This window comes from Procambarus clarkii, chromosome 13 (assembly GCF_040958095.1).
Source record: "Procambarus clarkii isolate CNS0578487 chromosome 13, FALCON_Pclarkii_2.0, whole genome shotgun sequence".
In the NCBI taxonomy this organism is placed as follows: domain Eukaryota; kingdom Metazoa; phylum Arthropoda; class Malacostraca; order Decapoda; family Cambaridae; genus Procambarus; species Procambarus clarkii.
Genome location: NC_091162.1, coordinates 49,878,145 through 49,893,800, shown reverse-complemented (window position 1 = coordinate 49,893,800; position 15,656 = coordinate 49,878,145). Strand labels below are relative to the sequence as shown.

At 46.7% G+C, this 15,656-nt stretch overlaps 1 protein-coding gene across 2 annotated transcripts in view; it reads right to left on the bottom strand.

Annotated features, from left to right (window-relative positions):
• LOC123747628 (leukocyte elastase inhibitor-like) overlaps nt 1–15,656 on the bottom strand; it is a 45,267-nt gene that overhangs the window by 11,558 nt on the left and 18,053 nt on the right. The window contains exons 1-3 of one of the 2 annotated variants that reach the window (XM_069323904.1): nt 8,608–8,630; nt 4,849–5,172; nt 4,566–4,704 (exon numbers count right to left, since the gene is read on the bottom strand). In XM_069323904.1, the coding sequence (XP_069180005.1) occupies nt 4,566–4,704; nt 4,849–5,171 (462 nt within the window). In that variant the 5' untranslated portion in view covers nt 5,172; nt 8,608–8,630. Of the gene's footprint in view, nt 1–4,565; nt 4,705–4,848; nt 5,173–8,607; nt 8,631–15,656 lie in introns of those variants that run through there. The other variant, XM_069323903.1, reaches the window with a different exon arrangement.

Here is a 15,656-nt window from a genome sequence, read left to right as displayed (position 1 = left end):
TACCCTTTCTATCATACCTTACTGAAGAGGGTGGAGTTGCTCTCTGCACAGACATTTCTACATCACTATCCTCCATTGTGTCATCCTCTACATCCAGTTGACAACCAATTACTTGTTCCATCGTCACCTCACCAAGGTCAGCACCACCGCTAGCCTCGCAGCTCTTCGCAGCGTCAGCACCTATGTTATGGGCGTCCACATGTATAGTGTCCAGACTTACCTCACCCTCACCAGGGTTACCAACAGCCGGTAAAGCGTCCTGAGCAGTGTCACCTGCACCCTCCTTGTCTGCATTACCTTCATCGTCCTGATCTAAGTTACCTTCACCAGCCGCATCCGCACTGGGAGTCACTTCCACAGACGTTTCACTTACAGAGTTGTGGGTTACTTCATCTACCTCACCTGGAACTACAGTATTTACAGCAGCGGGTTCATTTCCTGATACACTATCCTCTATTAATGGCGGAAAGTCATGTTCATGAAAAATGTTGATCCGTTCCGATGCCTCCACCTGGCAGGCAGCAGCCATGTGACCAGTACGCCCACACTTAAAACAAGTTCGCATTTGGCCATTGTATATAAACTTAATATAATGACCTGCTACTGACATTGATGAAGGAATATTACGGTGAAGTTTCATCTTTACTGTTCGTGTTCCATTAAAACACCCTTTCCCTGGGCCATACGTATATTTATTAAAACGAACATTGTCCACTTTCCCATATTGTTCCAGTATGTGTACAATAGTTCCATTCAACATTTCAAATGGCGCATCCCTCACAGAAACGTATGTAAACGTTTTTCTCAAATTAATCACTTGTACTGATCCTTTCCCATTAGGTAAACTTATAATGTCATCATCATACTTCTTAAGAAACTCTGAAAACGCCACATTGTTTCCAAATTTCAACACCACCCTGTTCCCTGGCAGTGGTTGGTAACCAAATATTTCTTCCTGCTTGATCTGTAACACTTCGAAGATCGTGGTGGATACAAGGTCGGGAGCAGCATGACAACTAAACTTGAGTCCTATGGACTCCTTGCGCTTTAGTGGAGGTGTGTAGGAGCCCATGATGGCACATATACCACCCCCAGCGTGACGTTATCCGCCCATCCGTCAACACGCCGGCCAACAGCGACGACAAACACGTCCACCCACCAGACGCCAGTAGCAGAGCGAAGCAAAGCACGTCTGCTCGCCACCACGTCCACGACGAGACTCCTTATGACTAGATTCACCCAAATTTGCGGAAAGAATGGTCTGTAGTATGGGATGAACTTTGGCTGGTCAGGGTCGCCAGAAGTGAAAAGTGAACAGGATGCAAGGTCCAAACTCAGACCCCCACCACAATTTTTGGCACTGGCTGCTGGCTAACCCTGTAAATATTCTGAATAAAATTTCATATCAATAATTTTTTAATAGTGTGCGGCGTTATTCATTGATACTGGGAAATTGACATTATTGTTTTTGTTATTATTTCGATCATAGCCCGATAAAACAAATTAAGTATAGCCACAACAACTCCCACAGACTCCCATGCCCTCACAGCCAAAGGCAGAGACACAGATACAAAACAGATGGGTAACTTTTTAATAAAAAATCCAAACTGCTTGTTTCTTATCATAATATACAACATTATTTACTGATTTTGAGAAAATATAAATATATTTTCTGATGTTCAAACTTCAGCCGTACTACCATAAACACACAACTTCTATATTGCCTCCTCCATTCCTCCTGACAACTCCTTCATACCGTGTGGCTTACCAACGTCCCAAACCTACCGCTCAATGGTAGGTTTGGTCCATCCATCTATCTCATCCAGAGATAGATGGATGGACAGAATGATAGATGGATGGACAGAATGACAGATGGAAGGACAGAATGATAAATGGATGGAGAGAATGATAAATGGATGGATAGAATGATAGATGAATGGATAGAATGATAGATGGATAGAGTTGTCGGAAATTTCCGACACCTCAAATGCTAACCCATGATACAATAAGATAAAATCCGTTGGGTTAAAGCACTAATCTAACTAACCGTACTAATAATCTGATAATTGAGGGTTTAGAAGTTCTAGAACATGCAAAGGGATGATCGGGTCAGTCGCCACATGTTCGCGGTGACTATTCCTTTGCCTAACACTTCATAAAACTTCATCTACAATCTGCCTTTATTCGCGATTACCATCTTAGATTGAGTTCCATTAATAAATAGGATGAATTCCTTGACTTCCTCTTATAGTAAAATTTAAAACTACCGTGAATAAATGTTTCATGGAGAAAGAGGAGGGATCATACTGGGAATTCTAGCTTAATATAACTCTTCCTAAATTATTGAACTCTTTGCGGTAGGCTGTCAGAAACAGTATAAAACTGTTCATAATAATTGAGGATTATAAAATCGCTCATAAATTAGCATCTACCTCCTCTCATATGTAAATTTACACCGGAAAGAGGTGTCGTGACTATAAGCTAGTCTCCGTTAGATAGCAGTCTCCGTTACATAGCAGTCTCCTCCGTTAGATAGCAGTCTCCGTTACATAGCAGTCTCCTCCGTTAGATAGCAGTCTCCTCCGTTAGATAGCAGTCTCCGTTACATAGCAGTCTCCTCCGTTAGATAGCAGTCTCCGTTACATAGCAGTCTCCGTGGCGTAGTGGTAAGACGCTCGCCTGGCGTTCCGCGTGCGCTTTGTCCTGGGCTTCGTATCCTGACCGGGGAGGATTTAATGGGCGCAGATCCTTAACTGTAGCCTCTGATTAACTCAACAGTAAAATGGGTACCTGGTTGTTAAAACGATTCTTCGTGGGGGTCGTATTCCAGGAAACATAGGATTAAGGACTTGCCGGACACCCTATGCGTCCTAGTGGTTGTACAAGAATGTAAAAACTCTTGTATATATAAATTAAAAAAAAAAAAAAGCTGTGAGGGAGGAGGTAGGACGCCGCGCACCGCGGCAGTAGCTGAGCACATGGCGTTGTTGACGATTGGATATACCATAATACTCCCTTTTACCGCCATATTTGTACTTATAAGAGAAGGGTATCTCTCGAAGGGGCAAGTTGAGCAGCTGAGACTTGTCCTAGAACAAGTTACCATACATCGGACTGCCACATCCTCCAACCACGAGAGAACTTGTCCCAGTTGTAAGCTTTATTCTTTTGTTACGAGCTCTATAAGATTAGAATTTCAGCCGGGTTAGGAGTCATGCCCTACAAATAAACCAAGTAAGCTTCATTTAATTCCATTGGGTATTGCCTTGAATATAATTGCAATGTGAATAGTAAGTTGTAGCAATTAGTATACCGTAAATTGTTGGCACATATACGATGGAGATGTGAGAGGGTACCACATCAGTTTCAACACGTGGGAGTACTGGACGCAGGGACCACGAGGTCTATTTTGCATGTTTGATCCGCGTTATCTACTCCGTGTCTGGGCTGACCTAGGAAGGATACGTCTTTCCAGCTAAGCCACAAAGTTCTCACCATTAACCAATAGTAGTGTAACTTACTAACTAATTCATTGAATTAATATTATTACAATTTCAAATTTAATGCTATCAATCTAACCCCCAAATTTGTGGAAGTGGAAATACCTGACAAGAAACTATTATTAATACAGTCCATTTAATTATATAATAACAATTCTAAAGAAACACTTTAAACACTTTAACACTTAAACATCTACAAGAGTAGATGGATGGATGCAATGATAGTTGGAAAAATAAGATGGACGGATAGAATGATAGATGGATAGAGGATCACACACACACACCTCTGTATTGTTGCTGCTGTGTTTACTGGTGCTGCTGAGAGCAGTACATGGTGTGTGTCAGAGGGGTCTCAGCTGTAGTGCTGCTGCTGTGTTTACTGGTGCTGCTGAGAGCAGTACATGGTGTGTGTCAGGGTGTCGCAGCTGTAGTGCTGCTGCTGTGTTTACTGATGCAGCTGAGAGCAGTACATGGTGTGTGTCAGAGGGGTCTCAGCTGTAGAACTGCTGCTGCGTTTACTGGTGCTGCTAAGAGGAGTACATGGTGTGTGTCAGCGGTGTCTCAGCTGTAGTGCTGCTGCTGTGTTTACTGGTGCTGCTGAGAGCAGTACATGGTGTGTGTCAGGGTGTCGCTGCTGTGTTTACTGGTGCTGCTGAGAGCAGTACATGGTGAGTGTCAGAGTGTATCAGCTGTAGAACTGCTGCTGTGTTTACTGATGCTGCTGAGAGTAGTACAGGGTGTGTCAGAGGGTCTCAGCTGTAGTGCTGCTGCTGTGTTTACTAATGCTGCTGAGAGCAGTACAGGGTGTGTCAGAGGGTCTCAGCTGTAGTGCTGCTGCTGTGTTTACTGGTGCTGCTAAGAGCAGTACATGGTGTGTGTCAGAGGGTCTCAGCTGTGGTGCTGAGACGCTCAGTAGTACAGGTGCAGCAGTGCTGTCAAGGGTTCCCACGTGATGACTCTGTCCATCTGTGCAATAACAAGGGTCGGTGATCTGAGTGAACCAACACACTCCAACAGTCACAAGTTAACTACAGTACTGCCGCCTGCATGCAGAATATATCACACCTTCTTAAAGTTGGTTGTCTGCACCTCCGTAGGGAGGACCTCCCTCACGCACTCCCGAAGGGCGAAGTCTGCGTCCACGTATATCTTGTTGGCCAAGTCTATCACATACTCTGTGGTGTTGGCTTGTCTCTCAGCATACCTGCGCGTTCATAATTAACAATAATATACCACAAATATTGGTAAACATTGCTCGTTGATACAGATAAATGTAATACAAATTTTAATTGTTTAAGTACAAAAGATAGTAATTAAGATGACAAGTGAGGAATGTGAATGGACTCACAGACGGTCGAGGGCCCTGTAGGTAGCCAGAGTGGTTGAAGGGTCTCTGAGACGAAGGGTGTCCTGCAGCTGCTGACGAGTCCTGCCAGCAGACCCAAAGTAGGCCAGGACCAGGGCGGTCCACACGCTGTAGGGCGAGAAGAAAAAGTTTCCTGTGGCGGTGGGTGGATAGAGCTGCTTGAAGAGGTCCAAGCTGAAGGGGGTGATGTGGGCCAGGTCAGGTGGGGAGGTCACCACCAGCTTGTCATTGTTGGAGATACACTGAGGCCTCACCACACTCACCAGCGTCACCACCAACACTGCTGCACACCACAGCTTCCTCATACTGTGCGGAAGAGGACTGTAGCAGCGGCGCTCCACCAACACTGATGACTACTTTATTATATTACAAATACCAATATCTTATTGAATTAAATATTTATACAAGTAGAAGCTCGCAGTCGTCTGAGGAGAGTTGTGGTGTAATAGTTTTGTTGGTGATAGGTGGTGGTGATGGGGGTAGGAGGGGGGAGCGGGGGGGGGTGGTGTGTGATGGTGGTGATCGATGATGGTGATGGGTGGTGGTTATGATTGGTGGTGAGGGGTGGTGGTAATGGGCGGTGTTAATGGAGGTGGTAATGGGAGGTGGTGATGGGTGCTAGTGATGGGTGGTTGTGATGCGTGCAAGTGATGGGGTGCTGGTAATGGGTGATGGTGATGGGTGGTTGTGATGCGTGTAAGTGATGGGGTGCTGGTGATGGGCGGTGGTGATGGGTGGTTGTCATGGGTGGGGTTATGGGTGGTGGTGATGGGTGGTGGTTATGGGTGGTTGTCATTGGTGGGGTTATGGGTGGTGGTGATGGGTGGTGGTTATGGGTGCTGGTGATGGGCAGTTGTGATGGGTGGTGGTGTTGGGTGGGTGGTGGTGATGGGTGTTAGTGAGGCTTCGTAGTGATGATGGGTGGTGATGATGGGTGGTGGTGATGGGTGGTGTTGATGGATGGTGGTGATGGGTGCTGGTGATGGGTGGTTGTGATGCGTGCAAGTGATGGGGTGCTGGTGGTGATGGGTGATGGTGATGGGCGGTGGTGATGGGTGGTGGTGATGGGTGGTGTTGATGGATGGTGGTGATGGGTGGTGGTGAGGGGTGGTGGTGATAGGCGGTGGTGATGGATGGTGGTGATGGGTGGTGGTGAGGGGTGGTGGTGATAGGCGGTGGTGATGAGTGGTGGTGATGTGTGGTGGTGAGGCACTATACACTCACCCACTACACACACACACACACACACACACACACACACACACACACACACACACACACACACACACACACACACACACACTAGGGGTGGATCTAGATAGAAAACTATCACCTGAGGACCACATAAAGAATAATGTGCGAGGAGCCTATGCCACGCTTTCTAACTTCAGAATTGCTTTTAAATAAATGGATGGCGATATACTAAAGAAATTGTTCACGACTTTTGTTAGGCCAAAGCTAGAATATGCAGCAGTTGTGTGGTGCCCATATCTTAAGAAGCACATCAACAAACTGGAAAAGGTGCAAAGACATGCTACTAAGTGGCTCCCAGAACTGAAGGGCAAGAGCTACGAGGAGAGGTTAGAGGCATTAAATATGCCAAAACTAAAAGACAGAAGAAAAAGAGGTGATATGATCACTACATATAAAATAGTAACAGGAATTGATAAAATCGATAGGGAAGATTTCCTGAGACCTGGAACTTTAAGAACAAGAGGTCATAGATATAAACTAGCTAAACATAGACGCCGAAGAAATATAAGAAAATTCACTTTCGCAAACAGAGTGGTAGACGGTTGGAACAAGTTAGGTGAGAAGGTGGTAGAGGCCAAGACCGTCAGTAGTTTCAAAGCGTTATATGACAAAGAGTGCTGGGAAGACGGGACACCACGAGCATAGCTCTCATCCTGTAACTATACTTAGGTAATTACACTTAGGTAATTACGCACACACATACGGTGACACTGGAAGACAGAAGAGTAAGGGGAGACATGATCACTACCGACAAAATTCTTTGAGGAATTGACAGAGTAGATAAGGATAAATTTTTTAACATGGGTGGTACAGGAACAAGGGGACAAATGTGAAGACTAAGTACCCAAATGAACCACAGGGACATTAGAAAGAACTTTTTCAGTGTCAGAATAGTTAACAGGTGGAATGCATTAGGCAGTGATGTGGTGGAGGCAGACTCCATACACAGCTTCAAATGTAGATATGATGAAGCTCAGTAGGCTCAGGAATCTGTTCATCAGATGATTAATGGTTGAGAAGAGGGACCAAAGAGCCAGAGCTCAACCCCCACAAACACAACTAGGTGAGTAACTAGGTAAGTACACAAACACCAAGAGCACAGGGAAAAGTCAAACTGACTTAATGAAGGAAATGTTCTCCCAAGTTTGGGAGGAAATCAGGAAGGAGATGCATGAAATGAAGTATAAAATAAACAACCTGCAAAGTGAGTTGACCCAGCAAAGGAGGAGATAAAAACCCTCAGTGAGAACAATATGGAGACTGAACCTCAGATAATCATCTAAAGGGATGATGGAAATGGTTCATTGGAAAGGAATGCCTCTGTACATGAAACAATTGCTGAAATACTGGAAAAGAGCTCAGAAGCAATGGCCACAGTGAGGGAGGTAGCCACGCAAACAGCTACCTCACAGGAAGCAGCAAGGTGCACCAGTCAGCTGCTAGAAAGAAAAAGATCAGTGGTAGCTCTGGGCATCAGAGAACAGGGAGGCTCGTGAACAAATCCACAAGGGCCGTGATGAGGGTTCGAACCTATGTCTGAGAGGATCTGACAGAGCCCGAGTGCATGGGGGAATTGTGTAAAACCCTGGTTTGTGTCGTGGAGAGACTGCAGGATCCATGAGAAGGAAAATGAACTTCCTGTTGCAATTATTTTGACCATGTCATGGCCTAGTCGATTAAGGCAGCATCTGGGACCTGCTATGATGTAGGTTCGAGCCCTCATCACGGCCCTTGTGGATTTGTTCATTTGACGCATCACACTAATGTGATTTGTGTGTGTAACAGGAAGGCCCCAATAGGCAAAAATGGAATAGTAAGGACAGAGAGGGAGTGAATGGAATACTAAAGGGGTTAAAGATGGAAGGGGCTGAAAAAAACATTGAGGAGGTTTTTCAGGTTGGGCTGGTACAACAAGGACAGAGACCGCCTGATAAGACAGTGTTTGCAAACAAGACCATGAAGGAGGATATTCTAGAAAGGAAGAGCCATCTGCAATATGTGGGAGAATACAAAAAGTATTCCTCCAGAGGGACAGGTCGAGGGAGGAGAGAGCCATGGCAGTAGAAGCATGGATGAAGTACAGTGTGTGAGGAGAAAACCAGGAAATCACAGCCCCCAACACAACATTCCCAGAGGCAAGGGGGGAACCCACAACCAGCATCCCAGCAACACCAGAGGGAGGACAATACCACCACCCTCTGCCACACAGAAACCCTACCTACCCCTCACCCTCCCTGCCCCCACTCAAATGCTCAGTCAACCCTCCCTTCCCCCTATTATAACACCATGTAGCATGGTGGAGCGAGTCTACCCAGAGAGAGTTATTCTGCTTTCGGGACCTGAGATTAAGTAGTCAGAGAAAAAAAAAAGCCAGTGAATAATTTAAAAATACAAGCAGAGGACGAGCATCTGGTAATAAGTAACATGAAATGTGATGTCGATACTTTGGTGACATGACATGAAGCTAGCAGGACGTTGTGACCTCACCTGAGCTACAGCAGTTGTCAGAGATGGTTGTACTTTGTTGATCTCCTGAAAGGAGGAAGAAAATAGTTCCTTGTGATAGTGGTGGAGCGAAGGCTACTTGTTCGCAATTGTGAGGAAACCGTTGGGGACACAGTACACCGTTTCTCTATGATTTGGATATATTAGAGACGACCTGGAAGTGAGCATTGGTCGCGCCTTTGTGGAATTTTAATTGTGTGTGCTCCTTCAAGAGGAAGGAAGTAAGCAGGCGTTTCTGTTGTGGAGCCTGCTGGGCGACTCAATGTACTCCAGTCAGGACTAGAAGAAGCTTTGTGAAGCAGTCTTATAGCGATTTTTGTGGGCGGCCTGTGTGAGCGTCATGTTGAGCACCAGGGAGTGAGCGCCCTGTGTCATAGATCCCTGTATTAAGCCTGTTTAATCAGTTGTTAGATTAGCTATCAGTGTTTGATCATGTGCCCAGCGATCATAGTGAACATGTGTATATATAGGGTAGTAATTTTATTGAGCCAGTTAGCAAATATAGGGGTTTGGAGTTGAGTGGACATGCTGGCGGCAAGAGCGGTGCACCCTCACACTTCCGTGTCTGGTGAGCGACTGAGGAGAAGCGGCACCCAGTGACATGGCCGGAGGAAAGCTCCCAGTGGCGTGTCAAGACATGTTTCCAACTTGGATCCGTCCAGGATGGGGGAGCACCCATCACAGTTGGACAGCGCCGAGCGTTGTCAGAGGGCAAGTTTTAATACTAGGATATAGGTTTATTACTTATGTTTTGTCAGGAAAACATTTTTCTTGGCATGGTAATGGAATTGCAGGTTTGTTTGGGAAGAAGTAAATGGAAGAACTTCGAGGATGGGGAAGAAGTGTACTCACCTAATTGTGCTTGCTAGGGTTGAGATTTGGCTCTTTGGTCCCGCCTCTCAACTGCCAATCAACTAGTGTACAGATTCCTGAGCCAACTGGGCTCTATCACATCTACATTTGAAACTGTGTATGGAGTCAGCCTCCACAACATCACTTCCTAGTGCATTCCATTTATTATCTAATCTGACACTGAAAAAAATCTTTCTAACATCTCTGTGGCTCATCTGGGTACTAAGTTTTCACCTGTGTCCCCTTGTTCGTGTCCCACCCGTGCCGAAGAGTTTGTCTTTGTCCACCCTGTCAATTCCCCTGAGAATTTTGTAGGTGGTTGTCATGTCTCCCCTATCTTATCTTGAGATTATCTTGAGATGATTTCGGGGCTTTTTAGTGTCCCCGCGGCCCGGTCCTCGACCAGGCCTCCACCCCCAGGAAGCAGCCCGTGACAGCTGACTAACACCCAGGTACCTATTTTACTGCTAGGTAACAGGGGCATAGGGTGAAAGAAACTCTGCCCATTGTTTCTCGCCGGCGCCTGGGATCGAACCCAGGACCACAGGATCACAAGTCCAGCGTGCTGTCCGCTCGGCCGACCGGCTCCCCCTTACTCTTCTGTTTTCCAGGGATGTGAGGTTCAGCTCCTTTAGCCTTTCCTCGTAGCTCATTCCTCTCAGTTCCAGGATGAGCCTGGTGGCATACCGCTGAATCTTCTCTAACTTTGTCTTGTGTTTACCTAGGTATGGACTCCAGGCTGGAGCTGCATATTCCAGGATTGGTCTTACATAAGTGGTATACAGGGTCCTGAACGATTCCTTCCACAAGTTTCTAAAGGCAGTTCTTTTGTTGGCCAGTCTAGCAAATGCCGCTGATGATATTCTTTTGATGTGGGCCTCTGGGGACAGGTTCGGTGTAATATCAACCCCCAGATCTTTCTCTCTATTTGACTCTTGCAGGATTTCACCTCCCAGATGATACCTTGTGTTCAGCCTCCTGCTCCCATTGCCTAATTTCATTACTTTACACTTTCTTGAGTTGAACTTTAGCCGGCATTTTCTATACCATTCCTCCAGTTTGTCCAGGTCATCCAGTAATCTCTGTCTATCTTCATGTGTCTTGATTCTTCTCATAATTTTTGCATCATCAGCAAACACTGAGAGGAACGAGTCTATACCCTCTGGAAGATCGTTAATATATTAGAAACAGGATGTGTCCAAGTACTGAGCCCTGTGGGACTCCGCTGGTGACATCTCGCCACTCTGATGTGTCCCCCCCTCACCGTTACTCGCTGTTTCCTTTTGCTTAAGCACTCCCTTATTCACTGGAGCACCTTTCCATGTACTCCTGCCTGTTGCTCCTACTTTTTTAACAGCCGTTTATGGGGTACTGTGTCAAAGGCTTTCTGGCAGTCCAGGAAAATGCCGTTGGCCCACCCTTCTCCTTCCTGCCTAATTTTTGTTGCCTGGTCATAAAATTCTATTAAACCTGTGAGGCACGATTTACCATCCCTGAACTCATGTTGGTGGTGTGTTACAAAGTTATTTCCCTCTAGATGCTCTACGAGCCTTTTCCTCACAATCTTCTCCATCACCTTGCATGGTATACAAGTTAGGGAAACTGGCCTGCAGTTCAGTGCCACTTGCCTGTCACCCTTCTTGTATATTGGGACTACATTAGCTGTCTTCCAACTTTCTGGCAAGTCTCCTGTTTCCAGTGACCTATTATACACCATAGAGAGTGGCACACTTAGTGCTTCTGCACCTTCTTTTGGTATCCGTGGTGAGATTCTGTCAGGTCCAACAGCCTTTGTCACATCCTGCTCCAGCAGACACCTTTTGACATCATCACTGGTGAGGTCAAATTCCTCCAAGGTTGCTTGGTTTGCCTCCTCCTCATTTAATTCAGGGACTTCTCCTTGTTCTATTGCGAAGACCTCCTGGAATCTCTTTTTGAATTCTTCACACACCTCCTTGTTATTCTCTGTGTATCTGTTCTCCCCTTTTCTCAGTTTCATCACTTGTTCCTTCACTGCTGTTTTCCTCCTGATGTGGCTGTGGAGCAGCTTTGGTTGGGTCTTGGCTTTACTCGCTATGTCATTTTCAAACTGTCTCTCTGCTTCCTTCCTCACTCTGAGGTACTCATTTCTGGCCCTCTGGTATCTCTCCCTGCTCTCTGGTGTTCCGTTATTTCTGTAGTTTCTCCAATTTCTGTTACTCAGTTGCTTCACTACCTTGCATTCCTGGTTGAACCATGGGTTTTTCTGTTTTTTTTCGTTTTTCTCCTTTTGGACAGGGATAAACCTGTCTGCAGCTTCCTGGCACTTCTGGGTGACAAAATCCATCATCTCCTGCACATTCTTATCTCTAAGTTATGTTTCCCATGGTATTCCCCTGAGGAAGTTCCTCATCTCGTCATATTTTCCTCTTCGGTAATTTAGTCTTTTTCCCTCCGATACCATCCTTGGATAGGTTATCCCCTACCTCCACCAAGTACTCAAAAGTCAGTACACTGTGGTCACTCATTCCTATGGGGGCTTCAACTTTGACTTCCCTTATTTCTGACTCATTCAGGGTGAATGTCAAGTCGAGTCTAGCTGGTTCATCATTGCCTCTCACTCTTGTGGGTTCCTTAACATGCTGGCTCAAAAAATTCCTTGTTGCCACTTCCAAGAGTTTAGCTCTCCACGTATCTGCACCAGCATGTGAGTCCCCATTCTCCCAGTCTATCTTTCCATGGTTGAAATCGCCCATGATTAAGAGTCTTGAGCTATTCCTGCAAGCAACTGAAGCTGCTCTTTCTAATATTTTAATGGTTGCCATGTTGTTCCTATCAAACTCCTATCTAGGTCTTCTGTCATTTGTCATTTATTATCTTAGGTTCACCCATTGTTATAGTTCCTGCTATGTAATCTCTGAACCTGTCACAGTCCGGAATTTCCATCTCATCAAAACCCCAGTCCTTCCTTATCAGCAGGACCACTTCTCCACCTCCTTTCCCCTCCCTCTCTTTCCTTACTATACAGTAGTCCTTTGGAAACACAGCATCTGTTATGACTCCTGACAATTTTGTTTATGCGAGTCCTATTACATTAGGGTTTTCTTCTTGCGCCCTTTCGGCCAGTTCACTTGCTTTATTGCTAGTCCCATCAATGTTTGAGTACATTACCTTGAAGCTCACTTTCTTATATCCAATTTCACCCTCACTCCCCACAAGTGTAGGAAGTTTTTCCATGGTCATTGCTACTTGGGTAGGCTCCTCCTCCTGTGAGGTAGTTGCCAGGGGGTTTAGGGGGAGGTGGAGTGGGGGATGGAGGGCTTCGGTCTTGCTCAGGCCTGCTTGGGGCAGGAAGAAGTCCTGGGGGGGGGGGTGAGAGGGCAGTGATTGCTTGGGGAGAGGGCACGCCCTCCTGCGGTGTAGTTGACAGGGGTTTGGGGGGAGGTGGAGTGGGAGATGGAGGGCTTAGGTCTCGCCTGGGCCTCCTTGGGGCAGGAAGAAGACCAGGGGCTGGGAAAGCAGGGGATACTTGGGGTAAGGGGAGAGGGAGGATTTTGATTTTTTGATGGGCATTGTGCAGTGGCAAGGAAGGGTTTGTGCTGGGGGGATAGGGGTGGCCCTATTGGGTGGTGGGCTGGGGTGTTGCATTCCCCCCTGGGGTTCCCGAGTTGTTGGATTGGGGTTCCCCACTCCCCTCTGGGATTGCTGGGTTGAAGGCTGAGGTTCCCTGGCTCCCTTCCTTCTCCTTGCACCTTTTCCTTGCATCTGCTTCCCTTACTATCCCGTCTCTAGTCATATCCCTCTGAACATATACCTCTTTGTAATTCCTTGCATACCTCGGATATCCTCTTTGAGGACCTCGCTCTTGAATACTATCTCGATCAATCTCTTTTTGTCTGTTGTACTGGCCAATCCGGAAAAACTGTTCTATGTCTTGTTCAGCCCCTTCCATTCCTATCTCCTTTAATATCCCTGCCACTGCAGCTTTTTCTTTAGTCCCCCATTCCTCCCTTGTGGAACCCTCATGTTCCTTCACACCTATCACTACTACAGCTCTTTTCCTTTCCATTAGCTGGCTTGTGCATCTAGCTGCCTCCTGTGAGGTTACTGCTTTCATTACAACTTCCTTGACTGTGCACATAGCATCTGGGCTCTTCAGCATTTCAGCAAAGGTTGGACCAATTGTAGGGGTCCCTGCCATTGCTACATCTGGTACCTGGGGGCTGGTTGCCTGGGCCAGAGTCTGTGGAGGGCCTGTTTTTAGGCCTTTTATCTCCTCTTGTGCTGCACTTAGCTCTATCTGCAGCTTACATATAGTTTCCCTCTGGTTCTTCAATTCTCCACTGATTTCCTTCCATGCCTTAGCAATCATCTCCATGTGTGACTCCTCCAGTCCCTCTCCAACAGCTTCGTTCTGTTGTCTTACCATCCCGCTTGACCTGTGTGTGTGTGTGTGTGTGTGTGTGTGTGTGTGTGTGTGTGTGTGTGTGTGTGTGTGTGTGTGTGTGTGTGTGTGTACTCACCTAATTGTGCTTGCGGGGGTTGACCTCTGGCTCTTTGGTCCCGCCTCTCAACCGTCAATCAACAGGTGTACAGGTTCCTAAGCCTATTGGGCTCTATCATAGCTACACCTGAAACTGTGTATGGAGTCTGCCTCCACCACATCACTTCCTAATGCATTCCATTTGTAAACCACTCTGACACTAAAAAAGTTCTTTCTAATATCTCTGTGGCTCATTTGGGCACTCAGTTTCCACCTGTGCCCCTTAGTGCGTGTGCCCCTTGTGTTAAATAGCCTGTCATTATCTACCCTATCAATTCCGTTCAGAATCTTGAATGTGGTGATCATGTCCCCCCTAACTCCTCTGTCTTCCAGCAAAGTGAGGTTTAATTCCCGTAGCCTCTCCTCGTAGCTCATACCTCTCAGCTCGGGTACTAGTCTGGTGGCAAACCTTTGAACCTTTTCCAGTTTGGTCTTATCCTTCACTAGATATGGACTCCATGCTGGAGCCGCATGCTCCAGGATTGGTCTGACATATCTGGTATACAAAGTTCTGAATGATTCCTTACACAAGTTTATGGATGCTGTTCTTATGTTGACCAGCCTGGCATATGCCGCTGATGTTATCCCTTTGATATGGTCTGCAGGGGACAGGTCTGGCGTGATGTCTACCCCCAAGTCTTTTTCTCTCTCTGACTTATGAAGAATTTCATCTCCCAGATGATATCTAGTATCTGGCCTCCTGTTCCCTACGCCTATCTTCATCACATTACATTTACTTGGGTGTGTGTGTGTGTGTTTATCGTAGGGGGTGGCACAGTGGGGGGTGGGGTTAACTGGTGGAGGGGTGGAGGGAGAGGGAGTGAAAGGGAGTGAAAGGGAGAGAGAGTGTGAAAGGGAGTGAGGGAGAGGGAGAGAGGGAGAGCGAGGGAGAGGCAGAGCGGGGGAGAGAGGAAGGAGAACAATCAGGTGGGTGAGGGACGGAAGGTCAGTCTCTGGGGCGAGGGGTGAGGTTGGCGGTAGGCTGGTTTGTGTGTACTTACCTAATTGTACTTACCTAATTGTGCTTGCGGGGGTTGAGCTCTGGCTCTTTGGTCCCGCCTCTCAACCGTCAATCAACTGGTGTACAGATTCCTGAGCCTATTGGGCTCTATCATATCTACATTTGAAACTGTGAATGGAGTCAGCCTCCACCACATCACTTCCTAATGCATTCCATTTGCTAACTACTCTGACACTGAAAAAGTTCTTTCTAACGTCTCTGTGGCTCATTTGGGTACTCAGCTTCCACCTGTGTCCCCTTGTTCGCGTCCCACCAGTGTTGAAAAGTTCGTCCTTGTTTACCCGGTCGATTCCCCTGAGGATTTTGTAGGTTGTGATCATGTCCCCCCTTACTCTTCTGTCTTCCAGTGTCGTGAGGTGCATTTCCCGCAGCCTTTCCTCATAACTCATGCCTCTTAGTTCTGGGACTAGTCTAGTAGCATACCTTTGGACTTTTTCCAGCTTCGTCTTGTGCTTGACAAGGTACGGGCTCCATGCTGGGGCCGCATACTCCAGGATTGGTCTTACATATGTGGTGTACAAGATTCTGAATGATTCCTTACACAGGTTCCTGAACGCCGTCCTGATGTTAGCCAGCCTCGCATATGCCGCAGACGTTATTCTCTTTATGTGGGCTTCAGGAGACAGGTTTGGTGTG